This window comes from Vombatus ursinus, unplaced genomic scaffold, assembly GCF_900497805.2.
Source record: "Vombatus ursinus unplaced genomic scaffold, bare-nosed wombat genome assembly UNPS02014786.1, whole genome shotgun sequence".
Taxonomy (NCBI): domain Eukaryota; kingdom Metazoa; phylum Chordata; class Mammalia; order Diprotodontia; family Vombatidae; genus Vombatus; species Vombatus ursinus.
Window position 1 is genome coordinate 51,497,167 of NW_020954564.1, and position 26,131 is coordinate 51,523,297.

Below are 26,131 nucleotides of genomic sequence, written 5' to 3' on the forward strand. Positions count from 1 at the left end.
TAGCACGATTTCTTTCTTTGAAAATTGACTGGCCTTATCTATTGACTATTTAAAAAACCTGGCTCTTACTCCACCTTTATCAGAGAAACTTGCTAGTGATTCCTTCCTCTCTCCTGGAAAAAAAAAATTGTTTATTTTCTGTGATTCTATTCCTTGTGTGATCAAAACTCTTTCCCTATTTATAGTCGAGAAAGGCATTTCCTTCTTTGCTCCTCAAATTTATGATATCGTAACTTTTATATCTAGGTCATGTGTCCATTTGGAACTCCTCTTGCATATGGTGAGATGCTGGTTTAAATGTAATTTCTGCCAGACCGAATTCAGTTTTCCCAGCAGTTTTTGTCAAATAGCAATTCCTTTACCCTAGTAATTGGGAATTTTTGGATTTACTGAATATTATGCCACTATGCTCATTTGCATCTGTATAATTGTGTACCTATTATGTTTTAATGATCAACTCTTCTACTTTTTAATGAATAATAAATAATTCTGATGACTTTACAGCAGTTTCAGATCTGGTACTACAAGGCTCCCTTCCTTCCTACTTCTTTTATTATTGCCCTTGAAATTCTTGACCTTTTGTTTCTCCAGATGTCATTACTTTTTTCTAGGTCTATAACAATCCTTAGTTTGGTACAGCATTACATAAATGTTAATAGCATTATTACCTAACAGAATTATTTTAAAATTTACGCACTCCAAACATGAACAATTAATATCTCCAATTTTTTTTCCTGTAATTTTGTAGTTAGATTCATATAGTGCCTATGTGTTTTGAGGGGTGGACTCCCAAATAACTTATATAATCTATTAATTTTGAATAGAATTTTAAAAAATATCTTGTGGCTACATTTTGTTAATTTACAAAAAAGATGGGAGTCATGTGGTTTCATTTTATATCCTATTTTGCTAAAGTTTCAATTATTTTTAGGTGAATATCTAGGATTATTTAGGTGGACTTGCTATCTACAACTCTGCCCCCTTCCAATTTTGTTTCCTCTAAATACATTTATACCAACCCATTCCAGCTCTATTTGTTGTCTTCTTTCAGTTGTATCCTTCAACGCCCACTGGATGCCTTTGTTTAGTCGGGCCTCTTGCCAAGCATTCTTTATCCTTCTTTCGCTTGTTTTGAGTTGATGCTGCTCATAATGCCCCATTAGCCTTCTCTCAAGAATCTTAGTGAATTCTACATCAGTGTTGCCCTGGCTATCATATCTCTCTGTTTGGCAAGTCATGGGTTTGCTGATTAAAATGGTTTTCAGGCTCTTTGGTCCAATTATGACATTTGATTTGCATTAAATATCTACATTAAATTCCATAATTGGTGTCAATGTCTTTTCCTCCATCCTATTTTTTTGGACATAAATTAATGTATTTAAACTGAGCAGGTTTAATAGGATTTTTTTTTATTCTTTCCTCTAGTTTCTACTAATTTTGATCTTTGCTCTAATAACCCAATAATTTGAGTATACAGATAATTTAGAAATGACTCCCATATCAATAAGTCATTTCCTGCCAAAACATAATTCCATTAAAAGTTATTTGGTGTTCATCAAATCTATTACTTTCAGATTGTTTTTCTCAAAACATTCATAATATATGCAAGGCTTCAATTCAATGTCTTTGACCTCTTTACTGCTGCACCATATGTGCCAACATTTTTTTGTTCATCCTCACTTCTATCCATTCATATTGATGTATCAAAGTATATTTTTACTTAATTTAGAGCCAGGGATTCTTACCCAGGTCCATGAATTTAAATATATATGTAAATGCATATACACATACTATATATGAGTAATTCTATGTATTTTATTTTATGCACTTAAAAACAATATTCTGTGGCCAAAGTAGAGTTCAGCTAACAATCAAAAGAGTCCATCACTCTCTCACACACACACACACACAAATTAGGAACTCTTGATTTAGAGGATCCAGTGTGTATATATACCTATATATCTTCTCTACCTCTTTATCCTCTGCAATAGATGTTGGTGCATAATGGTCTCCTGGCACTTACCATGAACACTACTACATGAAATGACCAAATATTCCAGGAAACATCTTGCTGCCTTTAGAAACACAGTAAAACCAACTCTGCATCAATTTCTTTAATTGCCTCTCCAAGAAAAACTTGAAAAATCATCCTTTTATTTCACTGAAACTTTTTATATTGAGAATGTCAACAACAGAATTCAGTTCCTTCTGTAGTACGTCCACTCAGTCATTACGTACCAATGGCCAAGTTAAATTTTATTGATGGTTTAAAATTTGTGATTTTTATTACCTTCTTTCCTCCTTTTTTACACTCTTCCATCACCACTGTAGATATGCAAGAATGTCAAAGAAGACCAGGGGCCATTTTGCATTTTTGTTGCATGTGTTGCCATGGCCAGATAATGCATTATCAAGTAGCCAATTAGAAATGACTGCTGCATGTTTGGCTAGGCTAGCCCTTGGAAAGCACTGTTGCTGTGACTGTTCCATGTTAAAACAAATTCAATTTATCCTGCCAGTTAAAACTTTCTTTTCGCTGTTACTATCATCCAAAGGGAATGAAACCTATCATGTTCTGCAATACCTATTTCCACTACTAAAATTAAACTAAATTCCTGAGCATATTGAAAAGATGGCATGTATCTCAACCCTTTCATACCACCATCTTTTCAGTGTTTTGTGTTTGCCAAGACATGGATACATATGTTTGGAAAGACAATGCAAAAATAATGTTATTTATGAAAGAGAACCTTAGTCGCACAAGACTTGCTTTGCTAGGTGCTAGATAATCTAAACTTTAAATAAAGGGTTTCTATGCCTAGCTCAGCCCATGATCTCTTTAGGCCTGCATATTTCCTCTCTAAGAAATCACTTCCTTCATAGTTTACAGAAGAGAACAAAGTCTATCATTCAAGAAAGCTACCAGTTAATTTGAGTTTCACCAATATGAACCAAGTGACTCAAGCTTCATTCACTGGCTTACAATTTGCAATTCATTCTCAGCCATCAAAGCATGCCTAATTGATAGTAAACTTTAGTGATCCACTCAACTCTTTTGTAATAACTTTGCTAAAAAAAAGTTGTGCCTACCTCAAATAAAAGAGATTATTAAAAAAATCAAGCTTTTCCTTTCACTTCAAAAGAGGGATACTTTGACTTAATATTCAATTCACTCCCCAAATTCATAATTTTCTTTACAATTTGTTAATATGTTATTATCATGATTTACATACAGTTTAGCTTGGGTTTGTAAAGATCTACCACATATAGCTAATTAAATAAAACGTTGCTTCTATGAAAATTTCAGCATCAGTTCTGTCAGGAATGTAGCTTCCAATTATAATTATGCATATGTGAACAAAAAATTTGGCTTATATTCCTGTTTATATCAGTTTTCCATTAACATGACTTATGTATGACAATTATATCTGTTCATTTCCATTGTTCCAAAAGGCTCCTATTAAGTTACATGGTTTCCTTTAAGGAATGAGGTTTGTTTTAATAAGGTTTTCTTTATAATGCCTCAAGTAAATGTTGATCATTTTCCCCTTTGGAACAGCACGCTTCCCAAACAGATGTACTCAACTTGGCAGCTTCTGGGTAACAGCCAAATGCATAAGGTAGAGAGAAATGAAACACGAAAAGGGATTTTCTGTCTTTCAACTCCAGATAAAATCACAGGAATTAAAAGCAGTTTTCCTCTTGTTCACGTGGCTATTCTCCACTGTGAAGTTTCTGATGTCTAACGTAGGCCGCACTGTAACTGAAAGTTTTCCCACAATCAGTACATTCAAAAGATTTCTTTCTAGTACTTCTCTGATGTTGGGTAAGGTATGAAATTTGATGACAAGTTTTCCCAGATTCATAGGGTTTCTCTCTATTATGTATTCTTTCATGTCGAGTAAGGCATGTTCTATAGGCAAAGGCTTTCCCACACTCAATACATTTGTAAGGTTTCACTTTCGAATGGATTCTCTGATGTTGCACAAGATTTTCTTCCAGTCTATAAGTCTTTTCACATTTATCACATTTATAAGGTCTCTCTCCAGTATGAAGTTTCTGATGTCTTTTGAGGAATGGAGTCCCACTGAAGGCTTTCCCACATTCATTACATTTATAGGGTCTCTCCCCAGTATGCCTTCTGTAATGCTGCTTAAATTGGGTCCGGCCAGTGAAGGCTCTTCCACAGACATTACATTTGTAGGGTCTCTCTCCAGTATGGATTCTCCGATGTTGGTTAAGGGATGATCTCTGTTTGAAGGCCTTCCCACATTCTTTACAGACATAGGGATTCTCTCCAGTATGAATTCTTTGATGTCCAGTGAGGAATGAAATTCGACTGAAGGCTTTTCCACATTCATTACATTTATGGGGTTTTTCTCCAGTATGAATTTTCTGATGTTGATTGAGGATTGAACGCAATCTGAATGTTCTCCCACATTCATTACATTTATAGGGTTTTTCTCCAGTATGGATTCTCTGGTGGAGAGTAAGATATACATATAGCCTGAAAGTTAGTCCACATTCGTAACATTTATAAGGTCTCTCTCCAGTATGAATTCTCTGATGTTGAACAAGAGATGAAGGGTGACGGAAAGTTTTCTTACACTCACTACATGTATAGGGATCACCTCTAATATGAACTTTCCGATGTTGAGTAAGGTGTGCATTCTGGTTGAAGGTCTTCCCACATTCATTACACTGATAGGGTTTTTCTCCAGTATGAATTCTCTGATGTAACTTAAGGTGTGCAGTTCTGTTAAAGGCTTTCCCACATTCATTACATTTATGAGGTTTCTCTCCAGTACAAATGTTCTGATTTTGAGCTTGATGGGTCTGCTGTAAAAATGATTTTTCATAGTCATTAAGTTCAGAGTATTTCTTCTCTGTACAAATTCTCTGATGTTTAACTAGACGTGAAATATGTTTGAAATTCTTCTCACATGTATCACATTTATGATATCTCTCTCCTGTAAGAATAAGGAATGAATTCAGATTAAATTTTTTCAAACTCCAGTTACATTCAGGGCCCTTGTTCCCACTGCATATTTTCTTGTGGGTTAATGCCATTGGCCTCAAATTTCTCTCTCATATATTCTATTTGTTCCTTACCTAGTCATGACATTTTCCAGTTTCTCCTAATTTAGAATACCAGAAACCCACTTTGGTGGGTACACGTATGCTCAACCTAAGTAAATTATTCCTAAAAAATAGAGATGTTCAAAAATAGAATGGCCACCTCAGAATAAATCATCTATCACTGGTGGTCTCAAGATGTTGAATGAGCATTTATTGGGAATGTTATAAATAAGACATATGCTTCAGGAAGGCGCTGGCAAGATGACCCCTGAGATATCATCCAACTCTTGAGAGTCTATGATTTTATTTTTATCAAAACACATATGATAGACAGTACTATAAAGTATTTTCCTTACAATGCTGTGAGACAGATTGGAGGGTAGAACAATGAACTCCAAAACCTCCATCTAAGGAGGCAGTTCATTTCTCACTTGGCTACATTACTTTAAGACTTTTGACTCTTCCACCATGCCCTCATGTTAGGTATCTTTCGCACTCATGCCCTCCCTGCTTTCAGCTTCCTTTTGTGTACAGTCTTCCCCCATTAGATTATAAATTCCCTGAAGGCAGAAGCTATCTTTCTTCTTTAAACTTTTTATCCCAAGCACTCAGCACAGTGTCTGGTACATACATATGCTTAATAAATGTTGACTGATTGAGACAGATAGTGAAATTATTCTTTCTTACCATATTTTTCTTTTAAAAAAAAAAATTTTTTTTAAGGGCAATTGGGATTAAGTGACTTGCCCAGGGTCACAAAGCTAGTAAGTGTCTGAGGCCAGATTCGAACTCATGTCCTCCTGACTCCAGAGCTGGTGCTCCATCCACTGCGCCACCTAGCTGCCCCTCATATTTTTCTTTTAACAGATGAGGAAAGTAAGGTTCAAACAGGTGAGCTGACCATGACACATGGCTAGAAGATGTTGAATTGCAAATCAGATTGTAAAGATTACATGAATACAAAATTAGGCAATTCAAGTAACCTTTTGGGAGAGAAATTTGGCAACAAAAGGAATAAAAGAAAATGGGAGGAACCAATGAATAAGGAGAAACTGAAGATGAGAAAGAATAATCAGAAGATCAAGGTCCTTAGAAAAACAGTAAAGGATAAAAACCCAGAATACAGGGAAGGAGTCAGATTTAGAAGGAAGGGACACTTCTGAAACTGCAGAGATGCACTGAAAGACAAAGGAAAAAACATTTAAGAGGAACATGATAGTGGTCTTCAAATACTAGAAAGGCAGTTTTATGGAAGGGGGATTTAGTCTCATTCTGCTTTATTCCAAAGGGGAAAATTAGGATCAGTTCAATATAAGAAAAAAACTCTAACAAAGCTGTCCAAAAATGAGGATATTCTACTTCACAAATGAATTAAGTACTATATCAATACTCAATATAATCAATATTCAAGCAATGGCTGGATAAGTATCTGCTAAATATTTAGAGAAGAAATTCCTACATGTGTGGCAAATTGAACTGGATAACATCTAAGTTCCCTTCTGAGAGTTTATGCAATTAAAGTATATAAGGATACATATCAAAAGGCTTAGATCTTTAATACAACTGGAGAGCTCTGAGAGTTACCCAACTAACACTAACAAGATACTACTCTCTCATGAATTTTAGTGATTCCTTTTCTACCTAATTCTCACTCACTCACCTGGACAGATGACTCTTGGGATTTCTCTCTTTACCATCCAGGGCTCTTTTCCTTGTTCCAACAAGAAGATCACCTCTGGTTTAGAAACCTGAGTCCCTATTCACAGGGAAAAGACAGAGAACTTGGATATTTTGTCATAGGACACAGAACTATCCCAGGATGAAATCTCACTGATTAGTCTTCAGTACTTCTGAAGGATGAAAAAAACTGCAGCATCATGGAATCAATGAAGCTTTCTATTTTAACTGTAACACATAACATTTTCACATGGGAATAGATAGTAGGAATAATCTATTTTGGGGACTACAAGGTGTTAAGGAATTTCAGATCTCTAAGATTCAGGTTCAATTCAAACATTTCATAAGGTCCCATTACTTTTTAAAAACTGAGAAAAGGGGATCTTACAAGTCACACAAAAATATGGATACTTTCCTTACCTAGTGAGATTATATTCCTATAGTTTTCCAACATCACATCCCGGTAGAGGTCTCTTTGAGCAACATCTAGTTCCTCCCATTCCTCCCAGGTGAAGTCCACAGCCACATCCTTGAATGTCACTGATTCCTGAAATAGAATACAGTTATTCAGCCTGAGATCACTTCCTCCCCCCACTCCTGAACAGTGAGGAAAGTTGGAAGCATCACAGGATGTAGATAAGATTTACAGGAAATAGGGGCAACTAGGTGGTGCAGTGGATAGAGCATCGGCCTTGGAGTCAGGAGGACCTGAGTTCAAATCTGGTCTCAGACACATAATACTCACTAGCTGTGTGACTATGGGCAAGTCACTTAACCCCATTGCCTAGCTTAAAAAAAAAAAAAAAAGATTTACAGGAAATAGTTCTGATTATGTTTAGAATTCTGAATCTTTCAAATCAAGTATTCATTTATTATTATTGTATGTGCAGTACGGTACAAGACTGGCACACTAAAAAAAGAAAGAAAGAAGGAAAAAAAGAAAGCCAAGTATGCAGCTCCTGTTCTTAAGGAACACAGAGCTTACAATAAAGAAAATTTAGCAACAAAGCATAATTTTAAAGAATATAGGCAAGTGCTTAAAAATTCTAAATTAAGTGCATAAGAGTTCAGAAAAGAGACTGACATTGACTGACATAGTATAAAACGTCATAGAAGAATCCTATATCCTTAGAGTCTAAATTAGTTTAAGGTCATAATTCCTAACTCCCACTCAATGTCTCTGTGTAGCTGACAGCTAGCTGTCCAGCATTTTTTTAAACTCTCTTGATGACGGGATAACTCACTCCAGAAGGCAGCCCATTCCAATTATTAAGTTGTGATTTAAAAAAAAAAAATTCTTCCATTGATCTGAGTTGTGTATCCATATAACTTACACCTATCAATCCAAGTTCTATCCTTTGGTACCCACAGAATAACCAATTTTTTATCTACTTTTGTTAATATCCATCTTAAAATGTGTACATGAAAACTTAACACCTTATCTGAGATATGGTCTGATCAGGGCAGAGTGAAATACAACTATCATTTCTTTCACTAAGTAATGTAAACTAAGATTGCATTAGTTTTTTCGATGCCATGTCACTGGTACATCTATATTTTGCTTGGTCATGTCAAATTTTAGACAATTGAGTTTGTTGTCATGTCTACTCTCCTGTGATGTTACTTGGGATAGCTAATTTTTTGAATCTATGCAGAATTGTTCATTTGTCCCCTAAATATTGCTCTATCATTCTAGCCTGTCAAATTTTGTGAATCTGGATTCCATGGTATAGTAAAAAATACACTGATTTTGAGAAGACTTAAGTTTGAATTCCTGTTTTGTTATTTACTGTATAACACACTTCACCTCTCTGGGCTTCAATTTCCTTATATTTAAAATAAAAAGACTGGACTAGATAATCTCCAAGGCCCCTTTACAGTTCTAAATCCTATGATCTAATGTTATCTGCTCTATTCTCACTGTATAATCTGATATTTAATAAGCAGGTTTACAATGCTTTAACCAAAATTGTAGGAACAGAATCCTCCAGTATATGACTAAAGAGTTATCACAAAGCTCATTGTGAAGGAAATCTATGAAAACGAAAATATACTGAAAACACTTAACAAAAAAGATACAACATTTGGACACAAAAATCCTAATGCTGGTGAAACATACCAAGTTAAAATGAATGTGATCAAGATTTTAAAATATGTACTTATAACTGTTTGGGTAAATTTAATTAAAAATTAAAATAATAAAATAATAACAATGTACAGTATAATATAACACTATTATTCTGTTTTTTACTACATATTTCCTAGATGTTGGTGATATGATAAGAGGGCTATGGATTGAAGAGTTAAACTGGTTCACTAAGGGGTCAAGATGGGGAAAAGAATGATGAACAGGCAGACTTCAGAAAAACCTGGAAAGACTTATATAGTCTAATGCTGAGTGAAGTGAGCAGAACCAGGAGAACGTTGTACACAATAACAGCTTCATTGTGCGATGACGAATACTGATAGACTTAACCCTTCTCAGCAATACAAGGATCTAAGACATCTCCAAAGGCCTCATGATGGAAAATGCTATCTACATCCCAAGAACGAACTATGGAATTTGAATGCAGATTGAAGCGTACTATTTGCTAATTTTTTTCTTCTGTTGTGTTTTGTTTCCTTTTTCTGGTAGTTCCTTCTATTGGTTCTAATTTTTCCTTACAATATCACTAATGTGAAAATATGTTTAATAGGCATGTATATGTATAGCCTATATCAGATTGTGTGCTGTCTTGGGGAGGGAGGGGAAGAAAAATTTAAAACTCAAAAGCTTATGGAAGTGATTGTTGATAAATCAAAATAAATTAACTGAAAGAAAAAAAGATGGGGAAAAGAAGAGAGTGATTAGTGGAAGGATGACGGCCTGGGAGAGAACAGAGGAGTCAAGGGACTGAAGGACATGGTTTGGGTGAAAAACAGGTTTTGGTTACTAAGGGAGGGAAGAGGGAAAAGTGGAAAGAAAATAGATTATGGTCCAGTGTGGGATTTCAGAATTCTTGAACATGGAGGTGGTGCGTTTGTGAGTGATATTAAGATCAAGGGTATGACCATGCTTGTGTGTGGCTGAGGTGGGGTACAGAAAAAGGCTATAGTACATGAGTAAGTAGAGGAGCTGAGTGGTTAGGGTGTTTAAGGGAAAGTCAATATACATGCTGAAGTCTGTAATTATGAGGGCAGGAGTTGGGGAGGAAAGAAAAACTGTCAGCCAGGTATAGAACTCACTGTGGAAGGTAGGAAGTGACCTGGAGGTCTATAGATAAATGCTACCAGGATTTCAATTGGGTGGTAGACATGAACCTCAAAGAAGGGCAAGTTACTGAATGAGGAGGTAGGGGAAAACCTGGAAGTGGCAACGAGGAACAAAGTATTCTGACTCCCTTGCCCTGACCAGTGAGTTGAAAGGAATGAGAGAGAGTGCAGCCAGTAGTGGAAAGAATGTTCAGTTCTGGAATATTATCCCAGATGGTTTTTTTTTCTTTTCTTGTTCAAGATTCTTCTGTCACCCAAAATCTTAGGGCAGTCATATCTGATTACTCTCATTAGAGAGCATGGAGGAGTTCTGCCATTTTAGACATCTCAGTCTCCAAGCTAGAAATGGCTCAGCCAGAGATTAAAGTTATACCAAACTGTTTCTGGAAGACTGGTGCCTAAATGCAGAGTACAGTACTAGTAACAATATTTTTTCTTTAATACAATATTGTGAAAGGTCAGTTGAAGACACCAGGAATGCTTAGAAAAGAGAATGCTAGAAAAGAGAAGCCTTAATTGGGGAGGAGAATATTATAGTTGTTTTCAAGTATTTGAATAATTGCCATATGGTACAAAGATTAGATTTGCTTTGGGTGCCACAAGAGGCAGAACTAGGAAAAATGAGAGAAAGTTGTTGATTTTTATACCAACGTAAAGAAAAAACTGTGCATAAGTGGAATAGGCTGTATTTCAGGAGTTACTGAGTTCACCTTCAAAGGAGGTCTTCCAGCAGAGGTTTTATGATCATGGGTTGGAGGACATTAAAAAGATGTTTACCATTCAGATATCAATCAGATTTGACCTCTGAAGGCCCTCCTTCCAATTGTGAGAAAATGTGATCAACTGTGAATCCTATTTCACATCAAAGCCCTGAAAACTTGGGTCCTTTTAAGCAGTGACACTTCAATGCAAAAGCAAATAAATAAGTACCATCATATATGTTTTACTGTGTAAGACTGTAAAATAAACTATGTATTTTAACTATCATTGGGAGGAGATACCCTAGAATCTGGTTTCCTTGTCAGGGATTCGTAAATATCCAGCTTTCAGAAAAATAGTGACAAATTCTCACCTCAGGTTTCCAGAACAATTTTGGTAAGGCCATGGCATAATCATGGACCATCAGACACATCACTGTGACAGGAATCATAGTCACCTCAAGGCACTCCAAAGACAGGATAGCATTTAGACATTTTAAAGTATGCAAACCTTTTTACAATGCACATAGTATTATTTAGAGACAGTATGGTATGGTAAAAGGAACACTGGTCTTAGAACAGGAAGATATGAGCTCAAGTCCCAACACAACTAGGTATGTGGCCCTGGCTAACTCACTTAAGCTCTTATCTACAAATGCTAATATAATCTATGCTTCATCAGGTTGTTGTGGGGAAATAAATAATAAACTTTAAAGGGCTATATTTTTTTTTTCCTGCTATGGTTTCCATTACTTTTATATACTTTGGGACTCACTTTAGACAGTCACATCAATGTTTGCCACTGAGAGCACTCTCTTTTGTCTCTTCTTCCCAAGCAGTTTCTTCCTCAAACACAGCTTAATCATATCACTTGACTGCCTTCCTTCTCAAAAACACCAAATGGCTTTTAATTTTTTTGCAGGATGAATTCTAAACTAGCTGCTATGCGAGGCTGTTAAAAAGCTGGTCTTACTCAACATAGTCAACTTGTCACTACTTCCTAACATGACTTCTTCCGCAGATATAGGTCCATTTCTTCCACAAGCCTATTAATGAAGTTCAATCACCTGAAGGAAAACACTCAGTCCTGAGATAGGTTGTTGTTTAAAAAAAAAAAAATTCAAGTACAAAAGAAGGAAATTTTTCACTCCCTCAAGACCTGAAGTGGCATTTTAGAAAGAGAAATGAAATTCTAACTCACCTGGGGTCCAGCTGTCAGGAACACAGAGGACATTCCTTCCTCTTTAACGCTCCCCTTTTGGGAGAGAGAGAGTCCTGAAGAGGGAGAATTGGAGACAAGAAAGGAACATATGGGAGACTATCCTGACTTATAGCACTCAGATTCACCAGTCTAGAAACTTTCATGTACTAGTTGGGGGTGATTTCAATGCTCTGCATTAACAAGGAAGTCAAAGCAAGTTCGAGAAATAACCCACTCTACTGAAAGTGCTCTCTCCACGGTTACTAGAGCCCTTTTCTCAGTCTATTTTCTACATGACATCTCTCAACCATCTCATCTTAGATGCTCTTAACTTTCTTGACTTGTGTCATTGCTCTCTCATTTTGTTTTTCCTGTCTGATTGCTCCTTCTTATTCTTCTTTGCTGGATCATCATCCATCTCTTACCCAAGATTCTATACTGGGCTCTCTTCTCTCTAATACACTCTATCCTCTGGTGATCTGATATTCACCCCTATCAGTTCAATTACCACTGCTACATAGATAACAGAAGTCTCATAAAAACTGTCTTTGCCTTTAACATTTCTATTTTGTTAATGGCACTACCAACCTTCTGGTTATCTAAGGTTCAAATTTTGGAGTCATCTTTGACTCTTTCCTTTCACCAACCTGTTGCCAAGTTTTATTATTTCTATTTCAATGATGTCTCTCAAATGTGTCTTGCCCTTCTATTCTTAACGTTTAACTATCCCGCCCTCCACCCCCTTTTTCAAAGATTCACATCACCTCTTGCCTAGACTACTATAACAGACTCTTCACTGGTTTTCCTGGGTCTAGTACCTCCCCTACTCCTACCCATTCTTTACAAAGCCGACGAAAAACCTAATGCAAAGAACTGATTTGCTACTTTATTCCAAAACTTTCAGAGGCTTCCTATTAGGATAAGGATAAAATAGAAACGTTTTTGTCTGGCATCTACATCAAGAGACATACAGAGAAGTGGAAAAGCATATTTTGTTAGAAGAGACCTGGGTTCAAATCCCAGTCCTGGCAGATTTGAGTTATTGTCTCTGGGTAAGTAATCGTTCTCTGAGCCTCAAATGTTTCCATAAAGCGCTTACAATAATAGCAACTTCACAGGATTCTTGTAAAAATGCTCTGTCAGCTATACAGTGCTAGAGAAATGTGATTATCTTGGCTTCAACTTACCTTCTCAGCCTGATTTCATTTTATTCTCTTTCACTTATTCTAAATTTCAGCCAAATTAGATATCCAGCTCTTCCCTGTTCTTATCCAAGCCATCCACCACGCACGTCCCTTATCTCTAACTACTGAAGAACTGTTTTTTCCCCCTCCAAGGTCCAGCTCATGTGTTACCTTTACAGTACCTAGCAAATAGCAAACATTTAATAAAAGCTTGTTGACCGTTTCTCCGTGAAGCTTTCCCCGGTTTCCCTAAGAATACTCTCTCAAATTTTCCTAGGTCATTCTGTCTAAATCCCTCATAGAACCAAATGTAGAGTGGGAAGGAATCTCAATCTCTGACCAAGATTCATTCCTGTAACATCACCAACAACCATCAATCTGTCCTCATATGGCAAGCTCTCTAGTCACCACCTCATCTTGATTGCCTCTACAAAAGCTTGAGATTTTTAATGCCTTTCATTAAATGTGGTGTCTAGAATTAAGCACAACAATCCAGATGTGACCTGACCAGGCCAGAGAATAGCAGTACTATCATAATCTCTCAAATTCTTGACATTACATTTCTCAATAGAGCCCAGTACTGAAGTAGGTTTTAGGTTGCCATATTGTATTGTAGACTCATTTGGTGCTCATTATTCAGTAAAACCATCCAGGTCTTTTCCTCCAGGACTTGCATTTAGCAAACCACATGCCCAACATGTTTAAAGCTACCTGTGATGTTTTTAAACTCATGTGTGTTACTTTACATTTATTCCTATTAATCTTTCTATAACATTTTTGTCATAGAGCCATTTCCCACTGATCCCCAATTTGCCCCCATCATATACTACCTCATATTGTAATTATTTGAGCATATGTCACATCCCCCTTTAGGACAATCTATTTACCGGTTATCTAGTCAAACCCTGTCATTTTCAAGATGAGGAAAAAGGTCAGTGAGGCTAAGCAACTTTCTTAGGATCAAAGGTAAAAATAAGTGACAAAAAGTTGAGATTTAAACCCATCATCTGACTCTAAATCTTTCTTCCTATTTTACCACATTGCAATTAGATTTGCCTAATGCCTAGACCATTTTTCATTTTTTTTCTATGCCAAGTACACACTGTCCTTTGCGTGTAATACTTTTTACAGCTTCCTATCTGTCCTCAATATATTGTGAGGTTTGAAGTACCTCTTATTTTTTGCATCTTGGTAACTTCTTTATTTAATGGTAATACTCCAATTCCCCAAGGCTGACTCCCAAAATTTACATGCAGGTTAATTAGTTCTTTGGAGGAAACAGCTTTATAACGAATAAAAATGTTTATGTCAGATCATCAGTATGGCCCAGCTTGATGAGAAGATAACTTGATTTGATATTTGATATTCCTAGATTCTAGTTTTGGTTTTGCTATTAACAAAGAAGATTTTTTTTTTTAGCAATTTACCTCTGATCCTATTTTTCATCCCTTTAAGATGAGAAGGATAATGTTTATCTAAAGGTCTCTCATTAGGAAGCAAATTAAATCACTAATGTGAAAGAATGGAGGCAGGGAAACCAATTAGGAAATAATAGTGTGTATGTGGATAATAAAGGACACTAGGCCGTTAAAGAAAGGAAATAGTCTGGATTAGCTAATCACCAGGCCAATTTTCCATAAACCTCACCTGAGGTCTCAGCCCTTAGACCAAAGGTTCCCAGTCCTCCATGCTCCTTTGTAATTTTAATTTCTTTCCTTAAGAATCTGTGTCAGATCCTTCAGTTACCCCCTCCCAAATATTTTCTGAATGTTGCAACATTCACATTTAGTTGTGAAAACTCCTGATCTTCCCAGGCAGCATACTCAGGAAATTGTTCAACAGAAGTAAGGGCTTCCTTTCAGTCTCTAGGCTAAGGCTAAACATCAGAGATCTCCTAGGATGGAGTCTTCCTCCATCTTCATATAGAGTTAAGTGCCCTGGGGCAAGGTCCCTCTAGTCCAGACTGGCATACTAATACTCAGGTCTCTGTCTCCCCAGCAGACAACCCTCCCTTTGGTACCTCAGGCTGAGTCCTGATTTTCCCCAGGCTGTGCTGTGGGTAGAGACAAGAAGAATCAACAACAGGGGACTCAGTAGCTTCAATTCCAGTCTGATTCCAGAGTCCTGCAGAGATGGCGAGTGGTCCTGCACATACAAATGGCACAAGATGCATTTCATTCATTGAACATCGTGAACAGTCAACAAATTCAGGTTCTTTTCTGACAAAGATCCACAGGAAGAAGCCCTTAGGCTTATCAACTGAAATCAAATCAAGTACTCCAAACTGCAGTTAAGTGCGCATATCTGATGGACTGAAACTTAAAAAAAAAAATACTTCCCCAAATAAGTAATTTTTAAATTATATATTTTACCAGAGACCGGGGTGGGGGTGGGGAGGTCTGAAGTTGTATTCGATCACCTGAGAGAACCATTAGCTCCCACGAAGCATTTCTCCTCTAAAAGGGCGGAACTACAACGAGGAAAATGGGTCAGCCGCACGTTTAGGGCAGATCTACACTAGTCCTTCCTACTAACTACATCGAGAAAAAGACAATGTCTTCGGTTGGGAGAGGAGCGATTCAAGTTCTTTCCCTCCTCATGCCCTCAGCGCGGAGCTTCAAACGACCTGCCCCCTCGGCCCCCACCCCGAGGACCTGGCAAGCAAGCAGCCCCAGCAGCCTCTGGCACACCGAGGTCCTGACACGCTCCGTTTGGGGAGAGAGAACGGAAGCCCGGGGACGGCCCCAAGCCGAAAGTCAGGGTTCCGCACATGCGCAAAAGGGAAGACCCCCCCATCCCCAACCTGCTACTGTCCCGCGCTCCTGCCAGTCACATCACCATCCCCCACCACCTCCGCCCGGGCTCCGGCGGCTCCAGCCACAGAGACTCAAAGGCAAAACGCCAAGGTTCCTGAATACCTGGGCTTTGGGCCCTGGGTCCACACAGGCCTTACACAAAAAACGTGCCTTGAAGCCGACAATCCCTTTCCACGATGGCGGAGGGACTGCGCGCGCATTAAACGGGAGTCGAGGCTGCGCACGCGCGTTAACAAGCCTCGGCTTTACAATTACTGGAACTCGTTGTAAGCATTGCACTTTCGGTAGGGCTCATTTCTTATAGGTCTGTGCGGAGAGTCCTGTATCCCGCAGTGATGGGCGGGACGGCAAAGGGCGAGGGGTCCCTCGAAGTGGTGGCTGTTTGGTTGTACTGTGTATTAGAGGGGAGTGACCTGGGGCTGAGGAGGCGCTGGTTTCGGGGCTTAGCCGGGGGTCTAGAGGGGCAATCATTATTGAAAGCTACTTTTTTAAAAAATTAATTTATTTTGAATTATCAACAATCACTTCCATGAGCTTTTGAGTTTTAAATTTTTCTCCCCCTCCCTACTCACCTCCCTCCCCAAGACAGTGCGCAATCTGATATAGGCTATACATATACATTCCTATTAAACATTTTCACATTAGTGATGTTGTAAGGAAATAAAACACAACAGAAGAAAAAAAAGTAAATAGTATGCTTCGATCTGCATTCAAACTCCATAGTTCTTTCTTTGGATGTGGACAGTATTTTTCATCACGAGGCCTTTGGAGATGTCTTAGATCCTTGTATTGCCGAGAAGAGTTAAGTTTATCAATATTAGTCATAGCACAACATGGCTGTTACTGTGTACGACGTTCTCTTGGTTCTGCTCACTTCACTCAGCATCAGACCATACAAATCTGAAAGCTACTTTTTAAAGAACATTGGGGTGACAAGGCAAAAAATGCATGTAAATAATAAAGAAGGGATAAATAGCCTAGCATCTTTAGCAAAGCAGTAATTGTATACCATCTGCACATGAGGATCATTTCCTTCCTCCCTCCCAATTAGTGCCTCGAAAAAAATTTACAATCTTGACAGGTGAAGTCTTAGCCCCGAGAGTAGGGTTTTGGACTTAAAGTGTTACTATTGCCTTCTTCTCTACTGAGTCTTAGCTCCCCCTTGTGTTCCTGGGCCTGTCCTGCAGCACTGTAAAACTGGCGCTACTATAACAATGCTCCTGGCACTTCAGCTGGCTGAGAAACTCCTATTTCCTTGCTTAAATGCCCATGGCTTTCATTTCTCATTGCTGCCAAGCCCTGGAAATCAATAGCAAATCAACAAACATTTGTTAACGGCTTACTACGTGAAAGACGCTGTGCTAAGGGCTAGAAACTCCTCTTTCTCAGCAAACTTCATCTCTCTTGCAGTTGGGTTTCAGGGTCTATGACCCTCTTCCAATCAGTACATCTGGAAAAGGTGCATAGGCCCTATTCCACTCAGTGCAAGAAGTTATTGCCACACTATTTTGGTTATTGTCCGTGAATACAGATAGCTAGTGGAATTGGGGTAAATTTGCATCTCCACTTTGCCAAAGATATCTCAGATCTGCTGATACCAGAAGAAAAGATCTACTTGCCTCTGACAGGAAGTGATAACTGGTGGAAGCAGACTCTGTCTGCAACATGGAGAAGAAAAGGCAATTATCTCTAAGCCTCATGCAATTTCCAGATTATGTCTAATTAGCCACTTGAAACAGGTTGGGATAGAATAGTGAGGGTCAACTGATATACTGGGTAAGGAATTTGCAATATTTCCAATACTTGAACGTGTTATAGTTTGGGTTCATTTCCTGTAGACTATCCCATCAAAAGAAGGAAACTGTGGTTTCTATCACTACTGATGCTTTTTGCCATCATAAGGAGATTCGTTCCTACTTATTTATAATCTTTCCAGGAGACCTCTAGTCTTCTAAGGTCTTAACCTAAGGCACCTGGCAGTCTGTGAGCTCAAGTCTGAGGGTGAAGCTAAATGATCCAAGGGTTACTTTAGTCTTGGAGCTTCTGGTCTCAAGGCAATCACTTCTGGTAAGAACCTCTTTATATAACTCAGTCATTTCCCTCAGTCTATTGGCTGCTTCTCAGTATGGACAAATACCTGCACACTGACCAATAAAACTACCAGACAGGGCACTACCATCACTATTCTAAATGAGCCATCTGGGGTTGTACCTCCCCATTTCCAACCTCTTTCAGTTCCCCAGGTAATGATCTTAGTAACCTGATGGAATATTGCCAGTGAGGCAGCTAGGTGGTACAATGGATAGAGTGCTGGCCTTGGAGTCAGAAGGAGCTGAGTTCAAATATTATCTCAGACACATATTGACTGTGTGACCCTGGACAGGCCACTTAACCTTGTTTGCCTCAAATGTAAAATGAGCTGAAGAAGAAAATGTCTAAACCACTCCAGTATCTTTGTCAAGAAAACCCCAAAATGGGGTCACGAAGAATCAGACAGACTGAACAACAAATAGTGCCAGTGCTTCTTTTGTCTCCCCCCTCCTCACTTGAGTGGCTTTTCACTGTTATTCTTCCCACAAAATTGATTACTTGTAGGAAAGTGTGGAATTTAATTAATGGAATGTCAGTTTAGCTTCTCCTTCTTCCCTTCTCTTGCCTCTTTAATATTTCCTTAAGTTTCTAGTTCTATCTATTTAGTTTCTATCCATCTCTGGCATAAAATTACTTTGGACAAGCAATAATTTAGATATTATGTCAAAAATTATCTGAGGGTTCATTGATTAGATACTGATGTCAATCACTGACTCAACAGCAACACAGAGACAATTATCTGAGGATTTTTATTATGCTTAGAGCAGACTTATCTGTATAAAAAAGGTCAGAGTCCAGAGCATCAGCTTCAGTAACTTTTATATAGACTACAAATTTATAAGTAGTATAGAAAAATGGAATTTTACAGAAATCAACAGGGGAAGGTAAGAGTAAACATTTCAGAAAGTAAAGGGACCCTTGCCAGCTGGCCAGTATAGGAGCTATGGTTTGTTTCCCAACCTTGCATATATAATTGGTATGATTGAGGCAGTGTCCTCTTTTTATCATAGTGACAGCAAGAAGACTGAGCCAGGGTTTATTTTCCATTATAGTCTTTCTTTTATTCCAGTGGCAGCAGAAGATCTGAGTCAGAAATTAGCTTTCATGCCCCTATAGATGTATTTCCACTTACACAAAACTAGCTACTCACAGTGATGATATTTTTCTTTTTTAAAAATTTTATTATTTATTAAAAATTTTTTTTTTGAAAAAAATTGACTTCTGAATTCTCTTCCTACCATCCCTCCCCACCCACTGAGAAGGCAAAGGGCAAGAAATGTGATGTCAATTACACAAGTGAAATCATGCAAAACATATTTCCATATTAGCTATTATGCAAAAAAGCAAGAAAAATAAAGAAAAATTTTAAAAAATATGCTTCAATCTGCATTCAGACTCCATTTGTTCTTTCTCTGGAAGTAGATAATTTTTTTTTATCATAAGTCCTTTGGAATTGTCTTGTATCATTGTATCACTCAGAATAACTAAGTCATTTGTAATTGATCATTGTAAAATATTGCTGTTAATGTGTACAATGTTCTCCTGGTTCTGCTCACTTCAGTTTGCATCAGTTCACATGTCTTCCTAGGTTTTTCTGGGAAACCATCCTCCTTGTCATTTCTTATAGAACAATAGAATTCCATTACAGGGATGTATAGGTATTCAAGGAGCATTAGCACCTCTGGTGTAAGAGCTTGCCAAGTCCTTTTCAGGGCTGTTTGTTTTTTTTTTTTCAGGATACCAAAGGTATCCTGAGTTGGCACTCAACTCTCATCTGTGCTCCAAGAAACTGTAGCATGCCCATCAGCCACATCCTGGTAAATTGTTTCAGCAGATGGCTAAACCAGGCTAAGGGTAACCTATGGACCAGAAACCCATCAATGAGTTAGATGGGTATCTATCCCAAGTATGTGAAGATTTCCCCTGATGGAACAGGCAGATGAGAACAATTTGTTCCAATGGCTATGAAGGCAGCTGAAGCAGGCACTGTGGAGCACTTAAGAGTTTGGTCAGATATTGAAGATGCCACTCCATCCTGGGTCATTGCCAGTCTTTATGACTTTTGTCTTGTCACTAGACTTCAATGACCCTGGAAAAGAGTGAGGTCGATAACTTTGTGTAACTCTGCCTCTTTTAAATTCAAGTCATGATCTGAGTCAAGATATCACCCTGTGTTGTCATTAGTACTCTTTGAAAACAAAGGACAAACAACAAAAATTCCATCACAATCACATACCACACTTCGTTCAGCCATTCCTCAATTGATGAACATCCCCTCAATTTCCAATTCTTTGCCACCACAAAGAGAGCTGCTATAAATATGTGAGAAATAATTCATTTGGATACTTACCGTATTCTAATTAGTATTAATCAGTTTGATTAATCATAGAGGAATGATTAGATAAGATAGGTTTTTATAATAGGTCTCCAACTTTAATACAATCTTCATGACTTGTTTACCAGTTATGAAGCTCACTTGCACAACCTTAAGAATGCTGACAAGGATATCTCCATCCTGTTTTGCTCAAATTCCATGTCCAAACCCAGAATGGGTGGAATGCCTTAATTCTTTGGAAAATCCCCTAATAGTGGGGATATCCCATTCTTCACCCAACCCATGAACCCCCCTGATGCTATGTCATTTTTGGTCCTTAAAAGCAATGTCTGTCAACCAATTAGATTCTGTATTTTACCATGCTTCTTTTGCATATTTGGGTATCAAACTCTATAAAAACAAGGTCCTGTGGACCAGGGGAATCTCAGATTGTGAGGAAGATCTGAGGTCCACTTCATTAGAGGGGACCATGGACCTTTAATAAAGTGTCATTGGCTCAGAGCTCTGCCTCAGTGGTTTTTCTTGTAGGTTGGGTAATTATAATCCCCTTATTATTAAGGTAGTTAGAAGGAATATATATAGACAGAGGGCATAGGTGTGAGTTGAATATGAAGGGATGATATCTAAAAAATAAAATTAAGGTGTGAGAAAGGAATGTACTGGGAGAAAGAAAAAGGGAGAGGTAGAATGGGGTAAATTATCTCACATAAAAGAGGCAAGAAAAAGCTTTTACAGTGGAGGAGAAGCGGGGGAGGTAAGGGAGAGTGAGTTGACCTTACTCTCATTAGAACTGGCTCAAAGAGGGAATAACATACACACTTAATTGGGTATAGAAATCTATCTTACCCTACAGGAAAGTAGGAGGGGAAGGGGAAAGGGGGGTGATAGAAGGGACGGCAGATTTGGGGAGGTGGTAGTCAGAAGCAAAACACTTTTGAGGAGGGACAGGGTGAAAGGAGAGAGAGAATAGAATAAATGGGGGGGATAGGATGGAGGGAAATACAGTTAGCAATAGTAACTGTAAAAATTTTTTTGAAGCAAGTTTCTCCGATAAAGGCCTCATTTCTCATACATATAGAGAACTGAGTCAAATTAATAACAATAGCCATTCCCCAATTGATAAATGATCAAAAGATATGATCAGTTTTCAGATGAAGGAATCAAAGCTATCTATAGCCATATGAAAAAATATTCTCATTATTGATTGGAGCAATGCAAATTAAAACAATTCTGAGGTACTACCTCATACCTATTGGATTGGCTAATAGGACAGAAAAGGTAAATGACAAATGTTTGAGAGGATGTAGGAAAAATGAGACTTTAGTGAACTGTTGTAGAGTTATAAACTCATTCAACCATTCTGTAGAGCAATTTGGAACTATGCCCAAAGGGCTATAAAACCATGTATACCCTTTGACCTAGCAATAGCACTACTAGGTCTGTATCCCAAAAGAGATAAAAAACAAAAAGGAAAGGACCTAATGTACAAAAATATTTATAGCAGCTCTTTTCTGGGGGTAAAGAAAGAGAAGTTGAGGTGAAGCCCATCAATTGAGGAATGGCTGAATAAGTTATGGTATGTGATTATGATGGAATACTATTGTACTATAAGAAATGATGAGCAGGAAGCTCTCAGAAAAACCTGGAAAAGCTTGCATGGGCTGGTGCAAAGTGAAATGTACTGTGTACAAAGTAACAGCAATATTGTAAGATGATCATCTGTGAATGACTTAGTCTCAGCAATACAACGATCCAAGCCAACTCTGAAGGACTTATGATGAAAAATGCTATCCATCCCCAGAGAAAGAAATGATGGTGTCTCAATACAGATTGAAGCATACTTTTAAAAAAATTTCTTGAGGTTTTTTTTTGTTGCTATGCTTTTTTTCACAACATGACTATTATGGATATGTTTTGCATGACTACATAACCTGTATCTAATTGCTTGCCTTCTTAGTGAAGGGTGGTGGGGAGGAAGGAAGGGAGAGAATTCAGAATTCAAAGTTTTAAAAACAAATGTTAAAAATTGTTTTTACATTGTATTCCTGAGAAGAGCTAAGTCAATCACAGTTGATCATCACACAATGTTGCTGTTACTATGTACAATGTTCTCCTGGTTCTGCTTATTTTACTCAGCATCAGTTCATGTAAGTCTTTCCAGGTTTTTTTGAAATCGTCTGCTCATCATTTCTTATAGCACAATAGTATTCCATTACATTCGTACACTACAATTTGTTTAGCCATTCTCCAATTGATGGGCATCCCCTCAATTTCCAATTCTCTGCCACCTCAAAAAGTGCTGCTATAAATAATTTTGTACATGAAGGTCCTTTTCCCTTTTTTTATGATCTCTTTGGAATATAGACCTAGTAGTGGTATTGCTAGATCAAAAGGTATGCAGAGTTTTATAGACTTTTGGGCATAGTTCCAAATTGCTCTAATCTAGAATGATTGGATTAGTTCACAACTCCATCAACAATATGCAAAAACTTTTAAACTTAATGTAGTCAAAATTATCCATTTTATTTCCCATGATCCTCTATCTTTTGTTTAGTCATAAATTCTTCCCTTATCCATAGATATGACTGGTAAAAATTTCCATGCTCCCCTAATTTGCTTATGTCACCCTTTGTCTAAATCATGTACCCATTTTGACTTTATCTTGGTATAAAGTATGAGCTGTTGGTCTATACTTACTTTTTGCCAAACTGTTTTCCAGTTTTCCTGGCAATTTTGTCAAATAATGAGTTCTTGTCCCAAAAGTTTGGATCTTTGGGTTTATTAAATACTAGCTAGCATTTTTTTTTTTTTTTTTTGCTTTTTGGTGAGGCGATTGGGGTTAAGTAACTTGCCCAGGGTTACACAGCTAGTAAGTGTTAAGTGTCTGAGGCTAGATTTGAACTCAGGTCCTCCTGACTCCAAGGCCAGAGCTCTATTCATTGTGCCACCTAGCTGTCCCCAGTTAGCATTTTAAATACAATATTGAATAACAGTAGTGATAATGGACATCCTGGCTTCACTCCTTCAAAGGTCTCTTCTCTTCAGGCAGTTAAATATGGTCTTACCAATCTCAACCTTAACCTTGTCCATTAATTCATTTCACCATTCATCATTCCTCCCTATATAAATTCTCCCTAGACCAATTTATGTGACATATCCATCAATTGCATTAATGGCATCTAATACTTAGTAGCATTTACTATTCAAGTAGATTATCATTCACAAATATGATATATTACATAAGTTCATTTAGAAGTTAGTCATCGGTAATTCATATCTCACTGTACAATATGCATAATATATTTGGTATTTAGTAATATTTATAATAATACAATTATTGTATTATAATGTCATTATAAAGTATAGTACTATTATATATACACAATAATTGTTATAGTACTATAATATTATACTTAGTACCAAGTATAATATAATGTTTTGTTACTTACAAAAGCCTATTTAAATGACACATGATGAGATACAGTAGAAACCTCTGTTACAACTCATAAATCTATACAACATATTACAATCACACAACAAATTCTCCTTTCCCTTGAATGCTAGTGCTGGAGAAAAGGAGATATTTCAACCAGTATAGTAATGTCTAATCACTTGAATGGAACATAGTAATCTATGTCACAAATATTAGGGCAGAATATTTCAGAAATTTAGAGATATTTACTGGATTATTTTGAATAAAAAGATTCTTTAAAAGCTAGCTCCAAACCAAGATTGCAATTCAAGTAGCAATATTGTAAGGTCAATGTATTATGTAGCTTTCCTTCCCTCCCCTGCCCCATATAGAAAATTAATTAAATTGAGTCAAAAGTAAAAGAAAAAAATTCAGATTGGCTTGTAAATGGTATCCTGTATCCCTGATGAAACTGTAATCTGCTTTAAGGCAGGAACTATTTCACTTTTGTATTTGATGTAATAGGTGCTTAATAAATGCTTGTTAACTGACATATGTCATTAAGCTACTGCCAACAAATAGTTTTGCTAATAAAATAAGACAACTTTGAAAGATATTCCATCTCTTTAGAACCATTTTATAATGTTAGAAAATAGGGCAGCTAGGTGGTGCAGTGGATAGCGCTCTCGGAGTCAGGAGGACTTGAGTTCAAATCTGGCTTCAGACAATGGACACTTGCTAGTTGTGTGACCCTGGGCAAGTCACTTAACCCCAAATGCCTCACAAAAAAGGAAAAAAAAAGTCTATTTTCGCAGTGGATAGAGCACCAGTCTTGGAGTCAGGAGGACCTGAGTTCAAATCCGGTCTCAGACATAACATTTACTAGCTGTGTGACTCTGGGCAAGTCACTTAACTCTAATTGCCTTACCCAGAAACAAAAGAAACAGAAAAAAAAAAGAAAATAGTTACACTTACTTGCTACATGAACTATGACAATGACATTATTTTTATGATCATATATTTTTTTTTCTTTCTTGACTTTGCACAAGGCCAGGAGATAGAGGTGGTGGTGTTCACAGCCTTAAAGAGACTTCCAGGAATATCATCAATGGCTTGATGTTTATAAACAAATCTAGCAACCAAAACTTCACTGCCCTCAACTTCATCGTCCAAGGTTCCCAACCTGGGATTTTCTCGGGGGAGCCCTCCTTCAGTGCCTCTGAACACAGGACTTTGTAGACTATGTCTCTGGTCCTTTTCTACCCAGACTACAAAGCTACTCTGTACTTGTGCTGGTGTTAACTTTGCTGACAGCTCCCTTTCCTACCGCCCACAGGCTTCTTGCTGACCTACTGTACAGTTTTGGAGCAGAAGTCATTTAGTTTGTCATTGAATTTCTTGATCATTATGTAGTCTTGTAAGACCTTCGGTTTTGCTGTAGTAATGATAGCTTATTATTTCTATAATAACTATTGAGCAATATTTATATATAGTTTTAAAGTTTCCAAAGTACTTTACATTTATTATCTCATTTGAGACTCACAACAACCTTAGAAGGTAGATGCTATTATTACCCCCATTTTACAAATGAGAAAATTGAAGCACACAAATATTAAGTGACTTCTCCAGGGTCACACAGCTAAAGTATCTGAAGCAGGATTCAAACTCAGTTCTCCCATACAGCAAGTTCAGAGTTCTAGGTACCATACCACCTAGCTGCTTAGCTGAGTAGGTATGTGGGAGCTGGTTGATCTTCCTGTCATTTCTGAAGCAGTCTTCCTTTTCTGGTCATAAATTTTCTGAATATCATATTTTGTATTTAGTTTTGATTTTTTAGAGATTGTGATGTTCCATGATTCCCAACCATACACTATCACCAGGAGAATATTGGTGTTAAAAAAGGGGGGATTGAGAGATGTTGGTGTGGTAGGACTCAGAGAAGCCAAGATCTTCCCCAAACACTCCAGTTGGTCTTAGAATTATACTACCTTGGAAACAAAGTTTTAAAATATTACCTTTAGAATTACACCCACCCCCTAACTCAATAACCTACAAAGTGCCCCCTTGGGTCCTGCAGAAATCTTGGGATAGACAATCCAGGATATGTCAAGTATGGAGCACAGTGGTATACATAGTACATAGTCTCTGGAGGCTTCAGGAGGGTCCAGTACTCCCTGTCCAAACTCAGCACAAGCCTTCCCAAAAATCCTAGCAAGAAAGACAGACCAGCAGGGAGATTTATCAGGGAATCCAGTACTACACTCCTGACCAAAACTGAGCAGTACTAGAGCCTAGCCCTAGCCTTCCTTCATCATGGTAGCAAGAGCACAGCCAAAGAGAGCAACCTTGGGGCATTAAGGGTGGGTCCACTGAGACACTAGTGGCC

The 26,131-nt window shown here is 37.6% G+C and overlaps 1 protein-coding gene across 3 annotated transcripts; it reads right to left on the reverse strand.

The window, feature by feature from the left end:
* Positions 1–1,818: 1,818 nt before the first annotated feature.
* LOC114046918 (zinc finger protein 501-like) lies at positions 1,819–15,789 on the reverse strand. Of its 3 annotated transcripts, none has more exons than XM_027867550.1 (6): positions 15,746–15,789; positions 15,112–15,236; positions 11,908–11,981; positions 7,177–7,303; positions 6,740–6,835; positions 1,819–4,970 (listed from the first exon to the last, which is right to left on the reverse strand). In XM_027867550.1, exons 3-6 carry the CDS (start codon positions 11,938–11,940, stop codon positions 3,715–3,717), a joined length of 1,512 nt encoding a protein of 503 aa, XP_027723351.1. In that variant the 5' UTR covers positions 11,941–11,981; positions 15,112–15,236; positions 15,746–15,789; the 3' UTR covers positions 1,819–3,714. The 3 variants fall into 3 exon arrangements, with proteins under 3 accessions (XP_027723351.1, XP_027723349.1, XP_027723350.1); XM_027867548.1 differs by lacking the exon at positions 15,746–15,789 and adding an exon at positions 15,511–15,734; XM_027867549.1 differs by lacking the exon at positions 15,746–15,789 and adding an exon at positions 15,464–15,734.
* Positions 15,790–26,131: the final 10,342 nt, after the last annotated feature.

Bases quoted from the DNA above. Each gene is read 5' to 3' on its own strand.
- LOC114046918 (XM_027867550.1), bottom strand. From the start codon at position 11,940: ATGTCCTCTGTGTTCCTGACAGCTGGACCCCAG. The intron at 6,836-7,176 runs GTAAGGAAAGTA...CCCTGTGAATAG, and splicing joins TAGGAATATAATCTCACTAG to GGACTCAGGTTTCTAAACCA. The intron at 4,971-6,739 runs GTGAGTGAGTGA...TTATTCTTACAG, and splicing joins CCCAAGAGTCATCTGTCCAG to GAGAGAGATATCATAAATGT.